This window comes from Festucalex cinctus, chromosome 6 (assembly GCF_051991245.1).
Source record: "Festucalex cinctus isolate MCC-2025b chromosome 6, RoL_Fcin_1.0, whole genome shotgun sequence".
Lineage (NCBI taxonomy): Eukaryota > Metazoa > Chordata > Actinopteri > Syngnathiformes > Syngnathidae > Festucalex > Festucalex cinctus.
The window spans coordinates 11,168,613-11,195,693 of NC_135416.1; the positions used below are offsets into that span (position 1 = coordinate 11,168,613).

A 27,081-nucleotide genomic window follows, 5' to 3' on the forward strand; every position below is an offset into this window, starting at 1 on the left:
TTGTAAAAGCTTTGTGCCCCAATACTCCGTTCATGTAATGCACGCATGTGTGTTCACTTCTAGTTCTGCACATCTTTAGAAGAAGGTCTTAGCAAAGTTTGCTTACTTCTGCCAGTGTTCTCCTGATCATCAGAGGCTGCGATGTTTGATGTCTTTACAGTCACGGGGCTTTGCCGACCTGCTCGATTGGAAGTCTGCTGAGGCACCTTGGGAGAGGTTTTGCATTATTGAACAGGCTGTTGGCGATGCCTCGGGGGATCCGAGAGGCATGAGTTGGACTACCCCTGAGGCCTGTTCGGCATGCTTGTGGGAGAAAAACTGACGCCCGGGATGCATTAATGTGTGCTATTTCAATGCACGCTATAAATAACATGAAAGATGACCAAAATCATGCATCACTTTTTGAACGCCGTTTACAAATGCATGCAAACTTACTTCAAAAGAGTACAGTGTTTATTCTAGCGAGTTATGAATCTCCATCAAAGAGGGAAAACAAAGGGATCGAACAAACAAGGTAGCTATGAGGGACTTTGAACAACAAGGGCTCTATCCACAAATACGTTCCTTAATTAAAATTTTGGGAAAATTGGCTTGGCGCAGATGCAAATGCAGAACTGCTTTTATTTAGTATCCTGATTATCCCCAATGATGCACACACAAAACAAGGTACTAACCTTAAATGGTGTAGGAGTGAAGGGGTTTGTAGGGGAGAGACTAAGGAACAAACCAGTAAGATGCTGCACTCCCTATGATCATGAGGGGAGACACATAGATGCCAGCTCTAAATGCATCATCGCCATAAAACAAACAAAAAAACAAACAAACAAAAACACAACATCTCGCTGAAGCATCTTCATTTGTCAGAAACGCCATGTAGGAGTGAATGACTCATCACTATATACAGCAGTCCCAATACGCTACAGTCCAACAAAAAGTGTGGGAGGAGAAATATTACATCACAGCCTGCCTTGAAAAGTTATGGTTGGGAGTTTAAAGCAGATAAAAATAGCTCTTTTCCAAACTTCTTTCCAATAACATCTTAAAGACATGGCAAACATCACAGCACTGACAAAATGAGTTTTTACCTGGCTGCTGTGTGAGTTGCATGGCAAGGTTGGAGTTGGTCTTTCGTTGTGAGGAAGCAAAGGGGACTGTAGGGGAAAAAACACAAGTATAATCATATTGGGTGGATGGATGGATGGATGGATGGATAGATGTCTGAATGGATGGATGAACGATAGATGGATGGATGGATGGATGGATGGATGGATGGATAGATTGATGGATGCCAGAATGGATCAATGGATGGATGCCTGAATGGATGGATGATAGATGGACAACTATAATGGAATAGCTGGATGGATGCCTGGATGGATGGATAGATGGATGCCTGGATGGATGGATGCCTGGATGGATGGATGGATGAATGGACAGGTGGATGGATGGACGCCTGAATGGATGGATGAATGATGGATGGACGCCTGAGTGGGTGGATGGATGCATGAATGGATGAATATAGATGGGTTGCTGGACGGATGGATGGATGGATGAATGATAGATGGACGGGTGGATGGATGCCTGAATGGATGGATTGATGGTTGTATGGATGATAGATGGATGGATGGATGGATGCCTGAATGGATGGATGGATGCCTGACTGGATGGATGATGGATGCATGATGGATGGATGCCTGCATGGATGGAAGATAGCTGGCTGGATGGATGGATGGATGGATGGATGGATGGATGGATGGATGGATGGATGGATGGATGGATGGATGGACATCCGAATGGATGGATGAATGATAGATGGACGGATGATGGATGGATGGATGGATGTCTGCATGGATGAATGGATACACTAGCTATAGTGGATAGCTGAAGATGATGAATTTGCTCATCAACATACTAGTAAGTAGCATATCTAGTATCTATTAGTAACAATATCTATGTACAAATTAGGGCTGCACAATATATCGAAAAAATATCGATATCGCGATATTGACCCTTGCAATATGCATATCGCAAAGGCATGCAATAAGTTTTATATGGAATTTTATGCTTTTTATATGAATTTGACCAGTCAGATGCTAACTAAAATGTGCATGGCCATTCAATAGTTGAAAATTATCAAGACATAATTACAATTAATTAACTAAGATTACATTAAGGTTGCTTATTTTGCCACATGAAAAATGTTTTTATTTCATTAGGTAATAAAAATGAAATTTCTTTAGGTACATGTTAAATATCGCAATAATATCGATATCGCTATGTTCAGCAAGTATATCGCATATCGCATGTTTTTCCAATATCGTGCAGCCCTAGTACAAATGACAAATTGTGATGTCAGATTTAAATATTAATATCATAAATATGGACAAATGTAGAGCGAAAAGGAAAGGGAACGATAAATGAGTGAACTGGAGCCTCAAAGGACTCACCTGTGACACAGCGTGGTGCATGCAGTGTGTACTGTATGTACATTTTTTAGATGAATAAGCATATTACACTTTGACGTGATCTAGTCTACCTGCGCTCGCTGCTGTCTGGACTGAACCAGCAGGTCCACACAGTCTCCCGCCCTGCGGATCGCCTCCACCGCCTGCTCGTGGCTGGCATCACTCAGGTCCACACCGCACACCTTTGCCCATAAACACGCAGCATCGCTGTCAATCAAATTTCTCTGCCTGAAAGCGACCTCACTCGCACCCAAACATACCTCCAGTATCCTGTCTCCAACCTGGATGGTGCTGTTATGTGCTGCCGGGCTATCGGAGCTGATGTGCTTGATGAAGATGCCCCTCATCATCTCGCCACCACTCAGTCTCTGGCCCATGCCTTTGCCTCCCATGATGCCAATACCGAGTGACTGGCCGGGAGCTCGAGCGAGCTGCACTCTATAACGCAGTCAAATACACATGCGCTACATTATTGCATAGTGATAAATCCACCATGAGTAGACGATGGGAACCCTGCAGGATTTTGTCCACCTTCACCAAGATCAAATTCAACCTCATAAATATGAAAAATACTTTTTATTTCACAGTTAAAGAGCAATATTTATCTATTATAATAAAATTCAGATTTGGAATAGCCGAGGGAGAGGAAATGGTGAGCATGAAAGCAAAGCATAAATTTTATGTTCTGTAATACAATGGAAACTCAAAAGTTGACTTCCTAATTGTTTGAATCAGCGTCTCCCGTCGGTCAGTCAGATAGCACGTAACGAAAAATAATCCTACAGTGCAGTTTAAAGCACTTTATAAAACATTCGAACATTCGCAACACAAAACGTGTGGGAATGGTGTGAATGCATTTCTCCTGTCTGCCTGATGGAGGCCTACTTGGCTTGAAACATTTTACAGCAAGGCTAATTAATCCAGCGCTATTTATTTTCTCTCTTTCAGCTCTCCGTATTCGCTGCCTTAGGCTGAGTCTTACAGATTAAGTCAAAACAAAAGAATATCATACCTGCCGAGGGGAGACGCACAAAAGCGGCTCTTTGCACACAGTGCAGCTTATGTGATTTATCCAAGTGGGATGCGGTCATAAATACCATAAGAACAGCTTGAGATGGGCTTTAGTAATATATGTTTAGTCTGCAATGTGCTTTGAACATAACCCGAAGACGCTGAAGGATAGAAGCCGTGAGGGGTGAATAAAAGGAAATCAAAACAAAATGAAATAAATTGTGCTGCATTAATACGAATTCTTATTAACGGAAAGATTTATGAAAGAGCATCAACGATTCACTGACCTTCTAGGTTGATCCCAAGACACAGGGGTGCGAGAATGAACATCTTCTGCCTCTTCATTCCCATCCACTTTTATCAGCACTTTATCATCCACAACATTCTCCTCCTTTTTCTCTTCTCCCTCGGGTTCGTCCTCCCCATTTTTGTGAGCTTGAGATTTTGGGCACTGATGACTGAAGAGAAACATACTGCTAGTTAAACAAACTGCAAATTGCTGTACTTTTTATGAAGGAAATGAAAAGAAAATGCATTAACGACTTGACCAAACACATTTTAAGATTCAGAGTCAATTTTTGTGATTCAAGATCGTAAGAATATTTTCCATTTCTATAATAGACTGAAAAATAATAATACATATAATAATACGAATTTTAAAGGCTAAATCATATGTGAAAAAAAACAACAATAAAAAAACAAAACTGCACCTAAGTCTAAGGCACACCTGTACACTAATCATGGTGTCTAATCATCATCTTGATATGGCACACCTGTGCGGTGGGATGAATTATCTCGTCAAAGGAGAAGTGCTCACTTTCACAGATTTAGACTGGTTTGTGAACAATATTTGAGAGAAATTGTGATATTGTATCTGTTTTAGATCTTTGAGTTCATCTCATAAAAAAATGGGAGCAAAAACATTGCCTTTATATTTTGGTTAAATATAAATAAAGAACATGAAAAATATGCAAAAAAAAAAAAGGTAATAGAAACAATTTGGGTCAACATTTTTAAAAAGCATTCATCCTAATGACAAAATTCAAGCATATCGCTCGCATCGGCCCTTTGGCGAATTTCATATATTTTCTCAAAAATCTATACTTTTGGTCAGTCCACACATGTGGGTGTTATTATTACAAATTATTAAAGTGCCGGAAATGGTAAATGTTACTTCATTTATAACAATTTTCTACCTTACAAGGTCCCAATCGAAATCAGGATTATTTTGCGTTGGGCTCGTGCTGCACTAGTGCTCTTTTTGATTTATTGATGGGAAAAAAATAAATAAAAATAAAAATAAAGACTGATTTATAAAAAATCGATAGTCCTGCCAAAGAAAAAGTACCTTTGGTTTGCACAGTAGCTTCAAACAGTCCTTAAAGTGATACTTGACTCACTGAGCCATTTTCAGCAGTAAAAAGTTAATATTTTGTCCATAATTAATGTGGTAAATTATTTTTTATGTACAATTAATACCTTTAAAAAGTAATTTTTCTACTTGCTGTCGACTGATGATGACATCACCTGTGCTGAGGAAGTAGGTAACGACCAATCGTGGCTCAGTTTACTGACCAAACCCAGAAAACAGGTGAGCCATGATTGGTCATTATCTACTTCCTCAGCACAGGTGATGTCATCATCAGTCGACAGCAAGTAGAAAAATTACTTTTTAAAGGTATTAATTGTTCATGAAAAATAATGAAGTTAGCAAATTCAATTCTGGACAAAATATTCAGTTTTCACTGCTGAAAATTCTTCAGTGAGCCAAGTAACCGTTTAAATACTCCATTTTAGCCAGTCTGGTCACAGTGAGATACTCTATTTGTATGTTTGAAACAGATCTTTTTCATGAATATATTTAACGGTGGATGGTTGTATTAAGCCTGTTGAGGTGTTGCTATTTGCACACCATGAGCATATAGCCCGTTAGCTCACTCTGAAGTAGGCTGAATAAATAGTTCCAATTGGGCTGAAAGGGGGGGGGGGGGGGGGGGGGGATCCAAAGGGGAGAGCGTGAGGACAGGATGAAGGCAGGAAGGAGAGGGGAAAAAAATGAGGCGAGAGAGGGACACAGAGAGTCAACCAGAAGAAAGAGATAGAAAAAGTATTGAAAGATGGCAGTGAGGAGAGAAATGGGAGCGAGAGAGAGGACGAGTCAGGGAGACGGAGTGAAAGCGGGGACAGACAGAAGCGAAACAATTCATTTTCGCTGACAGTCAGCAATGAGATCCATAAGCGAACGGCTAAATATAACTCAAGAGATTCAACATGCAGGCGGGGAGAGCGAGGGAGAAAGAGAACGAGAGGAAGACACACAGCCACAAAGGATGGAAGGGAGAAAATATGGACTGGAGACTGGCATACTCATGGATGGGGGGTAATTAAAGTGTCCGGTAATAACTCAGCGCATTAGCACGAGCGAGGCTGCTGGGAAAATGAAGATGTGTGATGCGTTACACTCATAAATTCCTAAGGTGAGCACATTAAAGAATTTACATTCCCCGTAATGTATAGCTGCACATTTCACAGCCTCTCGGCAGCAAACATATCAATATGTGATAGAACAGCAGCCTTGCGGGCCAATAAAGTCATAAAGCTGAGACAGGTTTATCTCTCACTGGGTCGGGATTAGGTGAGCGTGAATAATAGCTGCGGAGATTACGTTACCTCAACTCTGGATCTGGACTCTCACTAGGGACTATGGCCGTGTCTTTTAATAGGAACGATGTTTTGCCTGGGGTCACATCTGGACCCGAGGTTTTACACAGGACTGGGGATCTGGACAACAAATGTTCCGGTGGTGTGGGGGAGGGAGCTGGGTCTTCTAGGATGGATGCCAGTGGGGGCAAACACAGTCGGGCACGGTGCTCATCCACCTGATGTGCTGGCACATAATTTATGCTAGGAATGGAAGATGGGAGGAAAACATAAAACAGTTACAGGCAGTACATGGATGGACAAGTTACATAACAGGGTCCGACATGAAGCCTTTTTGAGTGGTGGTGCGAGCCAAGTTGTGGTGGTTCTTTCGGAACTGGCATTGACCAAAACAATACTAAAAATGATTTTTTTTCCTGGATTTGGACTGATTTTGTGTTCTATTGCTATATACATGGCACCTTCCAAAAGAAGGATTAGACTCTCTTCTTTCATCAGGAAAAAAAAAATGTTTATTTGTATCTGTTTCCGTGTTGCAGCAATTAGCATTAGAATATAGCAAGTTTCATCATTATTTACAAATCTGGCCCTGGCTGATCTCTTATACTCTGCTGCCACCTGCTGGCCGTTTTTTTGAAATAACTACCATTGCTTGAAGCGACCTCTTCAGGTCAGAAGCCGCATCAAAGCCTTCTATACTGTATTCTCTAGTATTAAAAAGCAAAAAAAAAAAAAATACACACAAAAAAAACGTATAAATATGTTTTTGGGACCATCGTAATATTTAAAATAGAACACATCTATACGTTTTTGGGAGCAAATGGGTTCAAAAGAACATGTTGGTTTCATGACATTTATTTATGAAATTTGTACTGTGACCTTCAGGTGGCCTCGGGCCATCATTAATGTCGGAACCTGTATTACACCTTGGACTGGGTATTGATTCTATTTTGGTCGATCAATTAGATTTCGATTCACAAGAGTTCAAGCAATATTGATTAATTGTGGAACATCAATTCTTCTTAAATATCAAGGACATGTTAAAAACTCCATAAACATGAAGGTGGAAGTCAACTTTAAACATTTCTTGACAATAATATGTTATATATGACCTCACCAGTCTAAACATGACATTCTGATTAATATTACATTTGTGGAATATGAGTTATGAAGCAAAATCCATCCGTTTTTATACATCTCAGGGGGCGGCCGTTTTGTCATTTGCTGTCGACTGAAGATTACATCATACAGTTGCTCAGGGCTCAGGCAATGGCCAATCAGACCTCACCTGTTTTCTGAAGCTGAGCTGTGATTGGTTGTTAACTGAGACCTGCAAAACATTGACATCATCTTAAGTTGACAGCAGGTTGCAAAATGGCCGCTTTCTGATATTGATTAAAACTGCTGGATTTTGCTGCTTAACTCATATTCCACTAACGCAATATCAACCAGAATACCATATTTAGACTAGTGGGGCTGCATAGAACATATTATTGTCAAGTAAAAAAAATTTTGTTTGACTTCCCATTTAAATTCCAAATTAAATTTTGCGGAGGTAGAAACTGGTTAAATGATTTAGTTTATTAATGAAAGAAGCATGTCTTATAATCACTTAAGTGTAACACAAAAACATTGACTTCCGTGAGGGTGAGGTAAAAATATTTTCAGAATTCTAATTTAATAATTCAATAACATTGGCTGGCAATCAGTCCAGGGTGTCCCCCGCCTACTGCCCAAAGCCAACTGAGATAGGCTCCAGCATCCCCCGCGACCCTTGTGAGGAATAAGCAGTTAAGAAAAGGATGGATGGATGGATAATTCAATAGCTGAATTATCTTAAAGGGCAATAAGTCAGGTCTTTCATAAATGTAAGAAAATCATTTTAAATTCATGTGAACAGTAAATTTCAAGAAAACAGTAGCAATATAATATTAATAATATACCAAAAAATGGCCTCTAAATGTTTTACTAGTATAATAATCAATTGGTTTTATTAATCGACGGGCTCGAAAAGGAAAATTGATTTGATATCGATTATTTGATATTTTTAAACCCAGCCCTAATAAAACCACAACAGCAAAACATGAGTGGTCTCTGCATAAGGACCCAAATGGTAATAGAGAGCAAATGCAGTCAGGGCGAGTAGTATTTGGACAATGAGTTTATTAGGTAAAACAGAAGTCATCTATTGTTTGAACCATAACCCTTGAGTGAGTTTTATTTAAGTATTTTTTTTTTCCATTTTTTTAAATTTGTTATTTTACTCTCTTCCTAGTGTAAATCTTAGTTTACTCTAAAACTGAGTCTATTTGGTCCCTATCTAAATAGAGTCACAATTTACTCTAAAAAGAGTCAAATTTACACGACAGAATTTACCGTATAGGTGTCTTATTAATGATATCATATATTTTAAAACATTAAATGCTGGCCGATACACTTCGCAATTATTTGATAGAGTCGACGACAATTACAAAAGGTTTTAAAAGCTTAACTTGTACAAACATGCATCATGTTTATTTACCTCCAGTGTCAAGGACACACTAAACGTTCTCTCCCACTTTCTTCCCTTCTGCCAGCCAACATGCTGTTTGAATCGGCTGAACGGGCCAATTTCCTGCTTCCACTCATGACGGCTGATTGAATATGTGGCGACTAAACGGTTGTGACGGAGCCATGTGGACAGCCTGGCTTGTCTCAGCAGAAGCACTTTTTTTTTATATTTATAATGGCAAGCCTTCACCCTTGCATGTCTGTCTTACTGGAATGCTCATCTGCCTCCACTCACTTCTCAGTTTGTCTGCAGTGCTGTCAGGAGGCGGCAGTGTGAGCATGTGTGCGAGCATGTGTAGGTGTGTGCGCTAAGCTTCCGTGCGCATCCATGGGTCGCTATTTAAAACGTCCCTTTATTCTGAAGTGCAGTGTTCAAGGTGAGAGATGAGAGATGAATTATTCAGAGATTTTTTTTTGCCTCTCATAGCAGCAAAAGGATGTTTTGGGAGGTAAGGCCATTAAAAGGCGGCACGTGTGTGTGTACAAGCAAGCATGAATGAGAGCGGTTGAAGGGAATGGGTGAGTGGGTGTTTTGCAGGGCCACGGTGCAGTGGGGATGAGGGACATCTTCAATCACAACCACAACAAATGCGAGTGCAAGTGCAAACATGGAGTGAATACGCTTGTGAAATTGTCATTGTATGATTGAATTCCATTTAATTGTGGTGCCTTTGACAAACTATCATTGCCGCTGTGAAAACAAAATAGCGAATAAGATAAACAAATTCAATTATATTGAGAGGATAACGAAGCAACCACAAGTCATATCTTATTGATAATCAAGCAACCAGAAAGCTCACTATGTGTTCTTTTTGCCGAAATAAAACACTTTTAGGTGACCAACTATTTCCATACTCCACTTCTTGAGCCAAAGTATCAATTGTACATTCAGAAAATATCATGGCACACTACCAAACCAAAATGTCAAAAATAATGATGCTCTTGTCTCAATTTCCAAACCAAATGAAATACTGAAATTGAGTTGTTACTCTATTTTATTTTTTTAATAAATACTGTTTGCACAATACTTTTGTATTAACGTATCCATTGATCTTGCTTCTCTCTCAATTACAGCTGTCAAAATTAATTGATTAACTCTTTGACTGCTAAACATTATCCAAAAAACAACACCAACAGTGCCAGCCAATTTCAAGCATTTTCGCCCATCTTTCAAGACAAACAAAATATATAAACACAAAAAAAGTATGTTTCTACCATATTCTGTTCTTTAGTAATCACCATTCGAAAATAGGTCATTTGAGCCACATTAGCGAAAATAAAAAAACAATTATAGAAAACAAGCTATTTGTGAAAAGATAATTTTTTGCACAACAGTGACTTTGACACTATTTTTTATTTTTTTTTGATACTCTGTGAATTAGATTTAATGTGACCAAGGCTTTGATCATTCACGTGTTCGCTAGTGACAGCACTACTCTCAATATGTCTTAAAATGTGTTGTTTAAAAATTGTGTTTATAAAAACTTTTAAAAAATTATGTTCCTGATACAAGCCTTATCTATGGAAACTTTTGGCGAACTCTGTATTTTCCTTACCAACGGTGCTTTGATATATGACATGAAAAAGTCTATTAGAATGCAAAATACTGTAAATCAGGCCGGTGTTTTTCTTACGGTGAAAATTAATAGTGTGAATTGTGTTTTGAAGTTGATTCGTTGCTGCACGTTTATACATACTAATTTTATGTTTGTGAACTAACACTAAAAATAAACAATTTTTATTGTAGCATTGTTATTCTAATATTGTGTTGTTGTATAATTTAACAACTGTTTGCGAGAACTCTACATAAAGCCAGCGATGATGCTGGAAGACCCCGTTAAAAGTTTATTATAGCCACCTTAGTAAAACTCATGCAATCAAACCTCCGTAATGGAGCAATATGTATGAGGTCATTTTATTGTGACCACTGCTGAATGTCAGGATGTAACTCGAGCACTAAATGAGGAAGTTAGCACCTGCTTCTTTCTTACAAAGACAATAAAAAATGAGCATTGAAAGAAAGTCCCTGTGACTCAAGGGAAGTGCATGCTGGAAACGGAAGAGGCTTTTCCTCTGTGTTGCTAATCTGGACCTTGAGATCATATTGCTGCTTTTTGAGGAACATATTGAAACTGTTGCTGCTTTTTTCACTTCATTTATATTTCTCATATTTGGACCTTTGACCGAAGAGGTCATTTTTAGTCAGGCATTTCCAGCAGAGAGGAGAAAATGTGTTCACAAAAATAAATGAAAACACCCTATATAGCCTCATCATCATCATAATAACATACATACATTCTTCCTCATCTGTAAAATGATGCGTTATATTAATAAAGCTAAGTCAATAATTCTTCTTCTACTATGATAGCATGTACAGTACTTTGTGCATGCATGGCAAACCACTGCGCCTATAGGCCAAAGCTGGCATTTATATATTCTTTTTCTGGTATATCTGGTATTAACATAATAATAATAATAATAATAATAATAATAATAATAATAATAATAATGCACTTTGCCTGGTAACAAGTTACTTTTATCATGAAGTAATTCAATTACTAACTCACTTTTTAAAGCAAGTAATGAGTAACTATAATTAATTATTATTTTTTTTTAAATAATGTCCCCAACACTGTACATTACTAACTTCTTGCTTAGTTTGGACTACCTACACTGTTAAAAAAAAAAAAAAAAAAAAAAAGTAATTTAATAGATTTTACTTTTTAATTTAGTTTTTTCCTGTATTTTAAAAATAGCATTTAACTTACAAAAATAAACTCTAATTTTACATGTCAAATGTAAAATAATATGTAATCAATGTAACTGTAAAAAAAAAAACAATATTGATCATTAGGATACATATATTGACTGTTAAAATACATTCGAAAATGTACTGTAATATCACGGGTATTTGTCTGTTATTTATTGGAATAAACTGTAAAAATTCACCTTTAAAACCGTAAAAAATTAACAGTAAAAATGCGCAATTTTACTTTTTTTTTTTTTTTTTTTAATTGGCTTTTATAAAGATTGTAACATTTATTAACATTCATTTTGACAGCACATCTAAAGAGAAATGGTGAAAGGAGAAACCTTGAGTGGGTGAATAAATTAAATTAAACATTTTAAAACTCGGGCGGCACGGTGGCCTCGTAGCTGAGGACGCAAGAGCGAGTCCAGTGTAGTTTCAGTGTAGTAAAGCCAAATCTCCACTTGACAAGTCCACTTTTCAGACCCATATGCTATTTATTCGACTTTTGCTAAAAATAGCGCTAAGTGACCATGAATATGAAATACATTTTTCAACGCTGTGAGACAGCGACGCATGCTTCACCTGAGCTCCGGCCCAATGACAGAGTGTCTGCGCAGCATTGAGCGGGCCATGGCGTTGGTCAGGTTGGACGTCGATTCGCCGTTGATGGCCAAGATTGCGTCACCCACCCCGAGTCTGCCGTCTTGACTGACAGAGCCCCCGGGGGCCACATTGCGCACCAGCATGCCTGAGCCGTCCTTGATAGCGCTCACCGACATCCCTGCCAACGTGCATGTGCGCACACACACACACACACACACATACAGGTGAGCGCAGGGTTGACTAAAGCGGCCTTTGAGCACATGCCAAACAGACAGACAGTTGTCCAAACAGACACCTGACAGTGGCATAATCGGCATAATCAAGACAGACACTAGGCAGATTAGCACACAAACACGGCTACACATGCTTGACATTCACGTAGCATCAGCCCCTCACCTGTATCAAGAACACCCACGCACACACCCACAGAGGTCATAGGTCACAGGTGACCAGAGGGGTAACACATGCTGGTTTGCACAAACACTTCACTGAGGCTTTATCAGGTGGTAAGCTAGGCTGATTACAGGAGTGGGTAAATCATGCGCACAAACGCACACGCACACGCATCACGGTCTAATGAAAGACATATCCACCACACTATGTTCGTACATAATTTGAAGCCGGTCAAAGAAATGACTGCTTGCTTTTGATCAAATACATATTTTTATTATTTTGCATTCAAATTACAATACAATCATAGTGCATGGGATTACAATGGACGGCTAGTGAAGTCGACAGGACAAAACAGAAGACACATTTCAAAGACATGACAAGTGAAAGACAAAATCATGAATGTCTCACAATCCCAATGAGAGAGTGACACAGATGGTAGTACTTCCAAAAATATTACTATTACAGTTAAACTGCTTACAACATGGCGAATATAACTACACAAAAACATTTTTTTGTTCTAATGAGTAAGGTGACGTTAATTCAAATCCATCAAGCCCTGAACCATCTCCTCAAAATTGCATACAATATACTGTTCAAAACATGGTTGTACTGTATATGTCTGATTTCCAACAATTGACAAACTGACAACGCTAAGCAACAGGTTTTACTCTAAATATATCACAAAAAAAGTATTGTATGAGAGGTCACCTTACTCAAACCTTGCACCTCAACCTCAAGATAAGAATATAAATATATACTGTAAAGTCTTCTAAAATTTGTCAATAAATGCATTTAGCTAAACACTGAAAACATACATAAAGTGGAACTTCTAAAGCTGAACATCTTTGCCAGCTATTAATTTCAGGGAATATATGCCTTTTAAAAATCCTTCATGCATGACATAAGGCAAGACTTTTGCTTTTTTTTTCTTTGGATTTTATGTTTTTGTGACAATGCAAAAAAAAAAGAAATACCAATGATAAGGAAGAAAATGTGATGACCATAAAATGGCAATTAAGTGTAACTTATTGCGATGTAGGAAAATAGTACACGTCTTGGCCCTGCCTACTCAGGTCTCTATGGCTCTGGCAACAATAAGTCAATAATGGATGAACTTGTTTATGATGAATAACATCTCCAAAACACAAGCAAAAAACTATTTGTAGTATTAACCGTATTGCAAGACACCAGTATAATGGATGACTACACTTTGTTTTCTTACGTAATATGTGGCACCATTAATTTGGTGGACTTTGTCTGTGCCCAAATACCCAAAATATTATACTGAACTCTATTTAATTTGGCAGTCTAGATAGAGACTCCTCGCTATGGAGTAAAAAAACAAAACAAAACAAAAAAAAAAACTCCGGGGGTAATACACGACATACTCCATAGGAATGGTAGTCAAAATTTATGGCACTTATTTTTTCAATTTTTTTCCAAATACACAATAATGTTTAATATGTTGACCTAGGACACATTTAATATGTTGACCTAGATAAATTAATAAGATAAATACATTATAAAGTGTAAGTGAGCTAGCGGAGCTTGAAAAAAACCTCTTCTTCTAAATGTATCGAGTTGAACAATAGTGTGCTGCCCCCTGTGGCAGAAAGTGGAATTATAACCAGAAATAAAAACAATACTGAGATATTAATGGACCAATAATAATAATAATAATAATAATAATAATAATAATAAATATTTGCGAAAAAGCGGGCCCACAGACGTGTAACCCATGATGGAGGGAGGTTTACTGTACAGTATATTAAACAGGTTATATTGGCAAATATTTTAAAGTTCTGGACTTAAAAATGATGTCTGCACTCAAAATCCCACCCCCCTAAAGACTCAGCAATTATTTTAGGCCTGATTTCTGATGGTTTTCAGCAGAACTCACATGTAAATCTGGTGACAGAGGCAGAGGATGAACCCATTTTCCCAGAGTAGAATGTGTGCCTGTCCCACCACTTTTATTTTTACGAGATATTAACCAACTTGAACTGGGAAAAATAGCTTGAGAACACATCGAAAGCTCAAAATGTCTGAGAAGTGAGAAATTCCAGCCAGGCTATGTAATTATCGATTATATTTGCACATAAGAAGTCACACAAGACTTCACCATTCCTCTTCAGGGTAGTCATCATCACCACTGCCTATCATCGCCATTATGGCCATGCCTGCAATGTACACGCACCAAGACACCATCACCATGAGTAAGACGGAGGACATACCAAGGCTACGGTTGCCCCGGACAACTGTGATTGTCTGTTCAAAGCTGGTGCGCGGGGGCAGAGGAGGGGCGGGCTGCATGTCGTTGTCTTCCTTGATGCCAAAACGCAGATGCGGCTGGACTTCCTGAAGGGATAGAAATAGAAATATAATTCAGATACCTTTTAAAATCAATTGAACACAACAAAATATTCGACAGGTTTTCTGAATGGACATAATCTCGTATATACTTAGAATGTACTTGTACTTTTTTAAGTATACTAAAAATTAAGTATACTAAAAATTATACCCCCTCCCTCCCTCTCTATCTCTTCTCAGCTCGAGGGGGCTCTCCATGTACTGCTGTCATGATCCCAGGACCGAGGGAGCGCCAAGTTTACACCAGCCTTCCATAAACGTTATTTGCGTCACTCAAACTCCGTGTGGCTATTAGCGCCGGCATTAATGAATTAGACGCTGTATATCAATGAGTCTCATTTGCATTGGGGTGGGCATATTTTGCGTCAAATGTATGCAAATTACCTCATTTACATACACGCAAATACTGACGCCGCACCGGGGCGCAATCTGGTTGGCAGTGCATTTAGTGACGGATTTGTCCATCTGCGCATGTTTAGTGAATTAGACGCTTGGTCCATTTTTATCTTTACCGGGTAGCGCCAGGCAAAGGCTACGCAAACCTTTAGTGAAGCTACCCCTATGTATGTAAAGTAAACTACTTTTTGGTGAGGGAAGAAATGAGGGGAGGTGTTTTAAAGTAAGATATAGTTTCTAAACAGCTTTTAAGAGATGCAAAATTGAAAAATTGCATTCCTAGTTGCGAGTTGTTACGTGTACGCTTAGTATGATTTAAGTGTGTATTAGGCTAGCAATAGGAATATTTAGCTGGTTAATGCTTTGCTGATGCCCAGCTATGACTAATGCCTTGCTGTTGACCTCTCACGACATCCTAGCAACAAATGAAAGGGAGTTTGCAGTATTTGACGCCGGACATGAGGGATGAACTAGTTTGAGGCTTAACCCGATTGGGTCGCATCAATCTCTTTAATGTGGAAAATCGCTTTCCTGTGATTGGTTTCTTTCCCGATATGTGGGCGATATGTGGCTCTCATGTCTCTTTGTTGTGTTGGCTCCCTTTAAATTAAGCGAGCCATCGGCAGTCTTGTGGCCAGCAATAGTGCATTCTGAGGCCTGTAGGGAAAGTTTTTCTCTCCCACATGGTGCCGCCCGGCGACCTTGCGGCCGCCCAGCGAGCACCCTGAGGCAAACTGACAGCGCAAAGCAACGGTCTCCGGCTGGTTCTCAGATGTAGTCTGATTTTTCGCTTCAATCCATCATAGCAACAACGCTGCACGACTTCACAGCCACCAGAGGGGACTGACCAACGTGTGTATGCGTGGCTCTGTGTCGAAAAATGTATTTGCGACGTGTGAAAGCTTATGGTGACGAAGCCATTCTTCACGAAATGTGCCCAAAAACAGCACAATTCTGGTTGCTTTTTTGAAGCAATTTATTCCTCAACTCTTGTGAGGTTGGCAGCGGCTAAGGTAATGTTTTAGCTTTGCACAAGTGCAGGTACACTGTCACTGTTGTTAAAATATAAACAATTAAAAAAAACCTTGAAAAATTGGCTTCTTAACAATACACGTTTCTGTGGTCTGTGTCTCCAATGTTACTATTATACTTACCACTAGAGTAAGTGCAATTTCTGGAGAAATTGTGTGGGAACGCTGAAAGCTGAATGCTAAGATCTGAATGCATGTGGAATGCTTATGAAGTAAATTGAGAGATAAATTATGAAATTGTAACCTCCGCAAAGTCTGTCCCATTGAAAATGAATGGGGGAAAAAAAAATTTCTATTAAATGTTAAATTGTGCAAATACTGTAAGTAATGTGGAATCAGACGATATATACCACGGGAGGCATGAATTTTTTAAGCTAGTTGAAATTTGAACAATGTAAATTGGAAGTATTATGTGGGAGTTGTTATGCGGGAAAAAAGTGTAGAGAATAAAAAAATCACAATTATGTGGGAATGCTTCAGCTTTTGGTCCCAATACTCAAATCTTTCGTACTCACCGATACTGATACCAAGTGCCGATACCATTAGTACATAAAATTTCCAAAAAAACAATGATAGATATATTTTTTAAGAACTATATATCCCAATTATAGCAAATTTCGTTAAATTGCTTGTTATAATTTTGGCAATTATAATTTACTCATAAGTAATTTTGCATAGAGCCCGAATAAAATGAATTTAAAAAAAATAGATACATAAAACGAAACAAAAAATCCAGTGGCCAGGAAAATTAAAATCAAACTATGTCCCAATCAAAATGTGTAGTTGTACAACTTCCTTTTAAGGAATACAGTGAAGTGCTAAGAATTCAACTCAATACAATAGTGTTTCAAGCAATTGTGTAATATCTACCATGTTAAGAATTCTTCAAGCTGTTAAGTGTGTGATGTATAATTATATCTTGTTTGAAATCCATGCTTTTAATTTTTATGAAATGAAATCTGTCCTGGCATCGTCCCGATACCGACACTGGTATTGGTACTCACCCATCTCGACAAACTACTATCAAAACATATATTCAAATTGGATTTTGAGAAGATTTGTGAGGAGGATATTGTTCAACCATAACAGTTCCGCAGTATTTTAATGAGTGCCATATAAAGGGTTAAACATTGAACTGTAGAGTGCTTGCACAAGATATCTGGAGATTTTGTTAATGCTATTAATAACCCAGACACTGTTTTCTTCTAGTAGTGGTTGCTCGGCAAATAGGAAGATCTCATGAGAAACAATAGCACAGAAAAATGTGTCGGAATACAGCTGCTCCAGTAGGCAAGCATGCTCGCTTTAAGATTTTTAACTCCAACATTGTCCTCAAAAGCACAGCGAGCGCAGCATGACAAGAAAATAATTTAAAGAGTAATAACTTTGCAGGGTGAAGGCCTCGGGATTGCTTCTAGGATGGAGCACACCAACAAAAGTAGACTACTTTGGTCCCGGCGGATGCTTCCATAAAGAGAAAGGTGCAGTGAGGAGAAGTTCTTTGAACCTTCACAGGCAGCACTGAAGTTCAGACGCTACCTTTGCAACACCTTTGATGAGAAACCTCAGCGTGTGCAACTTAGCTACGTGCCAGACAAGGGTAGATCATGTTCTTGTGCTGCACCGGGTGCCATCTCCGAACACGAGGCATACGCTTACAGCAAGACACAATTGCAGGCAATTAAGCAAAGTCCGGCACAAAAGGCCGCGACAAGAGAGAAACACGCCTTTGACATGGAGCACTTTCTCCGCACCTGACGCAGTGATACCGATACAGCGAACACTCTCAACAACAGACATAGTGATCTACTTTTAGGCATGTAATGAGGACTTCTTAGATGGAATAATGCTGGCTCTCAAGACCTGATACACTGAACAACATTATAATGACTTGCACCATATAACTAGATCCAGAAAAGAGCGGTTTCTAATTGTGGGAATGCTGAAGCATTCCCATATATCTTATTGTGATTTTTATTCTCCACACTTTTTTGCCGCATAACAACTCCCACATAATACTTCCAATTTACATTGTTCAAATTTCAACTAGCTAGAAAAATTCAGGCCTCCCGGGGTATATATCGTCTGATTCCACATTACTTACAGTATTTGCTCAATTTAACATTTAATAACTTTTCCCCATTCATTTTCAATGGGACATTGTCATTGTCATGTCACATTGACATAATCATTAGCTTTTTCTAAGTATCACTTTCCACGCCGACTTCCATATATATAAATTATCATCATTACCAGGTGTCTGATAGTGCTCTGTGGCACAGTTGGTAAAGTGCATTGTCCAGTAACCAGGAGGTTATAATTTCATAATTTCTCTCTCAATTTGCTTTCAGCATTCCCACGCAATTTGTCCAGAAATTGCACTTATTCTAGTATTTTGATAATATTCATGACACACGTTCCTCAAAATTGCTAGCTAAAGAATGTGGTGTCCCATATCATGTGCAAGATTACAGTTTGATGCATGGGTATATACAGTTAAGTGGTCACCAACACTCTCAGACATTTTTATGCTATTTACAAGATTCATGTATTTCAATTGCATATAAAATTTATCGTTCATCCATTTGAATTAGTACTTAAAATGTAACAAACAGGACAGTAAACTAGTTTGTGCTGTATATATTTTTTTCAGTCAAATGTAAATGACACAATTAAGAATGAGAGTCATGTAAAATATCTCATAAATTCAATGTTTTGAATAAACAGTAACAGATCTATGCACATATAATAAATCCAATGTGTTTAAAATGTGAATTACTCCAATGTATTTGTTGTACTTATAAAGAGAATCATGCACTTTATCCTATTCAAATAACAGTTTTACAAGTTTACCTATTTGTTTATCTAATTGTTTGTTTAAATAAAATCATCCATCCATCCACATAGATGAAAATACTTTAAAAAATGAGCCATAATTCATTTTTCTGAGTGGATAGAGCTGACCAGTGATGGAACATTGTGATTTCCTAGGAAGGTTGTAGAGGAAATCATTAAAAAAAATGTACTGTATATTCTTGCAGAATACAAGTGTTGCATATTGATATTTATATGTTTTATACGTTGTTAAATAACTTATTGAGAAAACATTATCAGTCTATTCACATGAATGAATGAATATCCATCCATCCATCCATCCATCTTCTGTACTGTTTATCCTCAATCGGGTTGCAGGATTAATTATTAAAAAGTAAACATATAATGAAAGGTACATTGAGAAAATGTTTATATATTTCAAGTGTGTATAAAACGCATGTGTCAAACCTCTCCCACTAATCAGTACCCAAGAAATAGACCCCTGCATTTGAAGGGTGTGCAAGATAGACAAAACAAATACAGCATCAAAGCAAAACAGCTGTCAGAGCCATTGGCTAGTTAAAGTGTTGTGCATGGAGCTTACCGAGTTGTTGTAATATGCTTGACCGTTGTTATCCGTCAGGTTGCAATCGTTGGCCTCGGCTTCGTCAGCTAGCAGGGTGACCTGAGAGTTGCTCTCGCTGTCATTGCAGGACGCCCGTGTGCTCCTTTCCAAGATGGGCGTCAGGCCGCCGCAAAGTTCCAACTGACAACACACGAATAGCAATCTGAAATGTAGCAGCTTATTACAAGAATATCCATGTATCGTTGTGCTGAAAAGTGCCAAAATTACAACGCATGAGGCCGGGGAAGGTGGCAGTAAATTAGACACCCGTCACTCCTCCTCCTCTTGCCTCTCCATTTCTAGTGTGGCTGAGCTTTGTGTTCGCCTCGGAGGGGCATTAAATATTCAGACGGCCTGTAACTGGACCCCGTGGTCCTTGTTACTAGGCCACGGTACAAAACAAACGAGAACTGTTCTTGAAAGTGCGCTCAGTAATTAACTTACTGTATCTTGGATAATAAAATGTCACACACTGTGTGAGTCACACGGGGCTGTTAGTTTAGTCGCGATGTATATATCATATTTGAAAGGAAATCTATTCTAATGACAATACAGTTTTTATCAGTTGGGCACATCAGAAAAAGTTTATGAGTCGCATATTTGGGTGCACCTGCACAATCTAATGAGCTCAAGAGCTAGCTAAAAATACTCTGCATCATACTGAGAGCTGTTTCAAATCTTCTTATTTAGCTACACGGGAAGGACTAATATTGACACATATTAGCATGACAGTTCTAATAGTTTTAAACCGCAGGAACCACAGTAGTAACCTTTTATGTAATTAATGCTCCTCTGACATCGGCTCCCCGTGTGTCTCAGGATTGATTTTGTCTTAACGGTCTTGGGCCAACTTATTTATTTGACGTGCTTTATCGTATCGACCGTCGCGGATCTTCTGGCAGTGGCCTTTTAACCGTTACTACGGTGAGGACCAAAACTCACGGTGAGGCTGCATTTAGCAAAGGTCCTCGCCTATGGAATAGCCTGCTAGACGGCATCAGGTCCGACTGAAGACACTTTTTTAGTTTGCCCATATACATGATCTATTTACTTTTATTTATTTTATTTTTTTTTAGTTACCAGCTTCTTTTATCATATTGCCCTTTTGCATTGTTTTTGCCTGTTGTTGTTTTCTTTTTGCTTTTACCTATTTTTATTTTGTCTTTTAGTTTATAGTTCCAGTGTTTCTTGGGTGCCTTTCCTCACATGGTTTCTCTGTGCCTCGACATTTTTTTTTTTGGGGGGGGGTATGCATGTTTTTTTTTTCTTTTATTGTATTATGGATGTTTTTTTGGCACCTTGAGTTGCATTTTAATGCATGAAAGGTTCCATATAAATAAAGTTTGATTGATTGATTGATTGATTGATTGATTGACATTAGATTTTACCTAATAAAGTGACTGGTACTGTCTAACATGGCCATCTGTCATTTTCCGTGTTTCTTCATTTATTTACCCAACTGTAGAGGAGACCACTTATCTTTAAGGAGCAAGGGGAGTTATAAGAAGGGGACTATAGTTGCACACATCTTATTAAATGGTATTCATAATTAGAACATACATAATAATAATTACTTAAAATGACATCAATTGCAAAATAATTTAAGTAAGCAACTTCTGTATTTTCAGAAGTACAGAAGTAAAAAAAAAAACAGCCTAAGTGCCACATTATGATATAGTATTCAACAAAGTTATGGAGTGGTGGTCTTGAGGCATTGTTTGCACCTAGCCTGGATTCAGTACATGGACTGTCATTTTCACAACATACTGGCAGCGGTTTGGCAACACCAATGTCCACAGGGCCGTAACCGGTGGACTTCAGCACATGCACGGCATAATCCAGACTGGAACCTTCCAAGTCGGTCTCATTAACAAACATGAGGCGATCTCCCGGGAGCAGGCGGCCATCTCGGTCAGCAACACCGCCCGGCACCAAGGAGCGGATTACCAGCACTGTTTTAGTGGCATCCTCCGGATCCTGCAAGACAAGCATATGGGTGACGATAAATGAAAGATTTCTACATCAGACTTAAAAACACTGTTTTCATTTAACATTTAAGACAGACAATTTATCTCTGATGTTCTTTATACAAACATATACATAATAAAAGCTTGGGCTTCATTTTCAAGAGGAAATGTCCCCGATTATATTTATTTTTAATTGTGTTATCTGTGGGAGCATTCATGGGAATAGCTAACTTGGGTTGGGTTGTTTTGATCATGATATTTTTAAATTCTCTCAAACTATTTTTTTATACTGTGCAACTGGGGTTTTATGCATTTTTTTTAAGAAAAGTTCTCTCTCTCTCTCTCTCTATCTCTCTGTCACATACAAAACCCCTGCTAGATTGCCTTCTCTATTTTCTTCATTGAGGCGACACTGTTGTTGTGAGACTGCAGCTTATTCCTGTCTGATCTATTTTTAGAAAGGCTAAGGGCCTTGTCTATTACCTGGTAGTCCAGGATGCTGAAGCCCAATCCTGACTCCCCTTTCTCCAGCTCTACCACCTGCGCCTCTCTCTCCCACATAGCCAAAGGAGGTGACATAGGCGGCACACCGCGCTTTGTGATGTCCTCAGCCGTAGGACAGGGAATAACACAGCCTTGGTCCAACTGGGAAAAGAAAATTAAAACAAAAAACAAAAAAAATCTCATCCTGCTGTAGGAAATGGAATAAAAAAGCAGTCTTTCCGTTCTGATCTGCCTCTAACACACATCTGCCTATTCCTGCATTCACCTTGTCATTGAACTCAGCCAGCAGCTCTTTCAGGGTGAGTTGGCCGTCGTCGTCTTCTTCCTCATCGCTGTCGGGAATGGAAGGGGGCACAATGCGAGAACACACCAGGTAAACACACATGGGCAGCTCCTTGAGGATGTTGACCACCTCTTTGTGTGTCTCTCCAATGAGTGGGATACCGTTCACCTGCAAGGAAGATTATAGACTATGTGCATGGGCTCTTTGTTCAAAGGCAAGTTGTATTAAAGGTGAGAGAAATGTCACTTTTGGTCAGAACAATTTCAGTGGTTGCACATGGTTTTGTCTTCTGTTGCTGGTTTTAAACATACTTCATCAAATTCAGGGATAATCCATTTTACACTTCAAAGTTTTACTATAAGTATTATAGTATATATTATATAGCATGGTCCACTCTGAATTCTTGCCACATGACCAGACAATTAACCAGGATGTCTGCAAAGACAGTTGAGTGCTCAGAAGATGCAAGAGCTGTGGCTGCTTCAACATGATAACGCAGCAGCTCACAATGCCCTGAGCATCCCGGTTACTGGCTGAACAACACTGCCATGCTGGAGAAATCTACTTACCAGACCTGGCTGTGTGAGTTCAAAGCTCAAGGGTGTTATGAGGGGGGGCCCTTTCTGAAGATTTACACAGCATCAAGCTAGCCATGACAATGGAAACATCCTTCCAGGAGTGCACAAAGGCGTGGCAGAGAAGGCCGGAAAAGTGCATTACACTTCAGGGGGATGACATCAAAGGGGAAAACTTGCAGTGTGTAGTTTGGAATTTAAATATTTCCTTTGTTATAACAGTCCTGGAACTTGTTTGACATACCTTATAGAATGTGTTCAACCTTGACGATTGTACCTTTGTACATGTCAACTAACTACAGGTACAGGTAGAAGTGAGTCAAAATATCAGAATGGCAACGTATAAAAGTTAAAAGTAAAGGGTTAAAGCATTGTTTTCCCATGCTCATTCAAAACTGTTATGTGCAAAATATTTCATACAATTTTGTCCGTGTGACCCGTACATTAAAACTGTCACACTTGGGGTCAGAGAGTACAATTCCTCTCTTCAAAATCCTCGTAGACGGAGAAATGTGGGGTTGGTTTTAAAACTGGAGAAGAAAATCAGCGTTGCTATGCTGAAATCATGAGGTGAAGATCAAAGCATAGCACTGTGACATAGATTTGGACTGCAGGAGGACAGCAGCAGCCCACAAATGGCCGCAGTATTATCGTGACTGTGGAGACCGGAAATGGTTTACAAATTCAACAGACAAACATCTCTTCACGAAGGACGAGTAATATGTGTGGGTTCATGAACTTGCTCAGTGCAGTCGTGGGAGTGCATACTCCCCTCCCTTAAGTGCAGAAATGCAGGGCACCCCCACACCCACCTTCTTATTACCGCTTGGCCGCCTTAAGGGAAACTTATGTGTTGGTTGCTAAACTACACTGTGCTCTTAAAAGCTGACCTAAATGAAATGTTGATAGTGATAATAATAATAATAAAACTTGTAATCCTCATGTCATGAACTTGGCGAGAAACACATCCCAACTCAGTTTGAGGCTGACAACTTCCATTGGCCTTGACCATGTTCTCTTCCTCAGCATACTGCCTGCATAGATCCAGGCAAGCTAATCACCCACCTATCCATCCATTTTCTAAGCACCATTTTCTATATGTATTGTTGTTACCAGCAGGACAGTTAAGATAATAACTATTAATCTATTTACAAGTTTATGCTTCTCACCTCCAGTATCTGGTCGCCAGTGAAGATCTTTCCACTTTGACCAATCGGGCCCTCGGGCAAAACGGAGCACAGGTAATGATGTCCGGCCCGAGCTTCCAGACTGATGCCCAGGCCACTTGTCTCACTGAAGCGCTCCAGCTGACAAACCTAAGACAGCAATAGTAAGAATCAAAACATTGGCCAATACTGGTAGGTTCCCCCCCATATCTATTCCATCATTTCAAGTGCAACCTATTCAATCAAGCAGTGGAAACTGCTGAGACTATCATCGGCTTAATTAAAGTATACAATACTGTAATCATACAGTGGTAAAATCGTGGTTGCCTACAACTATACAGTTCTTCCGGTGATAAAATAAGATAATCCTTTGACAGTCCTTCTCACAAAATTGAATGTATGCAAATACGAACACAAAACATAACAAGGATAAAATATCGGCCAGAGTAGGTTAAAAAACATGAATTCCGACATTTGCATGTGTATAAGTATAAATCATATACTGATTTGAATGGAATGCTTTTTCGGTTTAATTGATGCAGATATATTTGCAAAAAAAAAAAAAAGACATACTATGACTTCATATCTTGGTCCAACTGCATGTTGCCACCTCATCCTTAAGTCTTCTTCCTCTGCTGGTGTCAGGCGCACTCCTGGGAACACAGACACACGTTTACATTTAAAGGGGAAGTCAACCCAAAAATTTATACTTAACAATAATATGTTCTATGCAGCCTCACTGATTTAAAATATTGCATTATTGGAATATGAGTTAAGCAGCAAAATGCAGCCATTTTTATCTATCTTGGGGGGGCGGCCATTTTGCCACTTGCTGTCAACTGAAGATGACATCACAGTTGCTCAGGGCTCAGGTAATGACCAATCACAGCTCACCTGTTTTCTGAAGCTGACCAATCACATCCCACCTGTTTACTGAAGCTGAGCTATTACTGGTTGTTACCTGAGCCCTGAGCAACATTGATGTCATCTTCAGTTGACAGTAAGTGGCAAAATGGCCACCTCCTGAGATGGATAAAAATGATTGGATTTTGCTCATTAACTCATATTCCACAAATGTAATATTAATCAGAATTCCATGTTTAAAGTAGGGAGGTCACATCTAATTATTGTCAAGAAATGTTTAAGGTTGACTTCCACTTTAACACAGTTAAATATGGTAATATACCACCTAGTGAGGATAAGCAATACGGATAATGGATGAATGGATACCACTTATTCATACTGGGCTTAGAATAGAAAGCATTGAGTCATTATCTTTCTACTGTTTAACACATAGAAAACTATCTGACCTTGGGGCCGTGCATGATATCTACACACAAAAGCCACTAAAGTGTGCATTATCACACCCACTATCAGATTTCTTGGCAAACAAAAATTTTCTTGTACTTGATCTCTGAATGCCTCACAGCAATCACGGCCTATTTAACAGAGCTCCCCAATCAAACCCAAAGATCGCCGTCTAAATAAAGCCGCGTATGCAGGCAGGCTAAGAGGCAAATCATCTGGAAGGAGCTGAATGAGTTGGATAAACACATGATTGCACAACACTATAAATAGACTCTCATCAAAGAGCATGCTTCGCCGCCACATCGCTCTTCCACAAGCCTACTTAAGAGTATCAGAGCGAGTCTCGTCATCCACTCGCAGACTGCAGTGCAGCATGAGGAAACGGGAGCTTACCGTTTCTTGAATCATGTCGGGGTCGTCTGTTGGCGTATGCTGCACGCCGGGAGATTTCACGCAGTGAGCATATTCCTGAGAGGAAGCGAGGATTTAAACAAACGCCATGTTTACACAATGAAGAAACACCCATACAATTTCTTCACATGTTCTGGACAGAACGTCCATATATTGTTATTTTATATTTATATAAAAATACTTTGTTTTTGTTCATTGAAGCTAACAAGCTTAAAAGGAACACAGGAATATCTAAACAATTCATGTAGGACCTGTGGTTGTGCTTCACCATCAAATCATATCAATAACATGAAAAATAAACCTAGTATGTTATGCTTTTGCCACATCACCTGTCTCATAAATCTTGTTGAGTCCCACTCTGTAGGGATTGCCCTCTTGGAAGCTGTGGGAGTGTCGGAGAGGCTGCAGCGGCGGGACCGGTGGCAAGATGTGACTAAGCCGGACGGCCTTCCTCAGCAGCCTCAGCCTGACTACAGGACCCGTCCGCCTCAGCACCTCCATTGCACGCTGCTCACTGCAGCCCTGCAGGCTCACCCCATCCACCTGGGGAAGGGACAAGGAAGAGTCAAGAACAGGAGAATGCTGATGACCCTGGAAGCTACATGCAGTTTTAAAAAAAATAATTTTAAAAAAAAGTTGGCAAATTCTTCAGATGTTTAATAAAGTAAAAAAAAAAAATTTACGAGCAAATGAAGATTGCCTTGAAATATTGGTTAACGGTCTCCTTGACTCCTAATATTCGGTATCGGCCTTGAAAGGCCCATATCAGTCTATCACTAGTTAATTTCATACTGATTTGTTGTTCATTCAACTTTAACAGGTGTACACATAACTATTTGTGTTTGTTTTGTGCTGAGGTTGGATCCCAAAGCGCAGACACAAATACGATTTTAACTATTCACATCGAGAGGCGTGGAACAAACTTGATTAGACGAGAAACAACGAGAAATGCACAGAGGAACAGAGGCAATAATCCGACAAAACACACACTTCTCAGTTAGCTTACATAGAAAGTGAATCGATCTGATTGGTTGTGGCTAGACATGTGGGTAACAGGACTGACATGGAATTATCTGTTTGGCTGTAGACTAGGTAAAAATATTCTTGACATCACATAGCTCCTGACATCACATAGCGTATTACCAGTTGAAACTAGATGCTGCTACATCAGTTCACAACAGACACTTGACCACACGGTC

At 39.2% G+C, this 27,081-nt stretch overlaps 1 protein-coding gene across 4 annotated transcripts in view; it reads right to left on the minus strand.

The window, feature by feature from the left end:
• Positions 1 to 27,081, minus strand: part of LOC144020470 (multiple PDZ domain protein) — a 53,805-nt gene that overhangs the window by 14,722 nt on the left and 12,002 nt on the right. For 2 of the 4 annotated variants that reach the window (XM_077523999.1, XM_077524000.1), the window contains exons 11-27: positions 26,212 to 26,425; positions 25,865 to 25,939; positions 24,737 to 24,816; positions 24,167 to 24,313; positions 22,405 to 22,590; positions 22,119 to 22,280; positions 21,436 to 21,645; positions 19,648 to 19,809; positions 14,667 to 14,790; positions 12,019 to 12,217; positions 6,144 to 6,377; positions 3,761 to 3,931; positions 2,723 to 2,900; positions 2,534 to 2,644; positions 1,086 to 1,151; positions 675 to 746; positions 107 to 206 (exon numbers count right to left, since the gene is read on the minus strand). In XM_077523999.1, the coding sequence (XP_077380125.1) occupies positions 107 to 206; positions 675 to 746; positions 1,086 to 1,151; positions 2,534 to 2,644; positions 2,723 to 2,900; positions 3,761 to 3,931; positions 6,144 to 6,377; positions 12,019 to 12,217; positions 14,667 to 14,790; positions 19,648 to 19,809; positions 21,436 to 21,645; positions 22,119 to 22,280; positions 22,405 to 22,590; positions 24,167 to 24,313; positions 24,737 to 24,816; positions 25,865 to 25,939; positions 26,212 to 26,425 (2,491 nt within the window). The remainder of the gene's footprint in view (positions 1 to 106; positions 207 to 674; positions 747 to 1,085; positions 1,152 to 2,533; positions 2,645 to 2,722; positions 2,901 to 3,760; positions 3,932 to 6,143; positions 6,378 to 12,018; positions 12,218 to 14,666; positions 14,791 to 19,647; positions 19,810 to 21,435; positions 21,646 to 22,118; positions 22,281 to 22,404; positions 22,591 to 24,166; positions 24,314 to 24,736; positions 24,817 to 25,864; positions 25,940 to 26,211; positions 26,426 to 27,081) is intronic. The other 2 variants (XM_077524001.1, XM_077524002.1) reach the window with 2 other exon arrangements.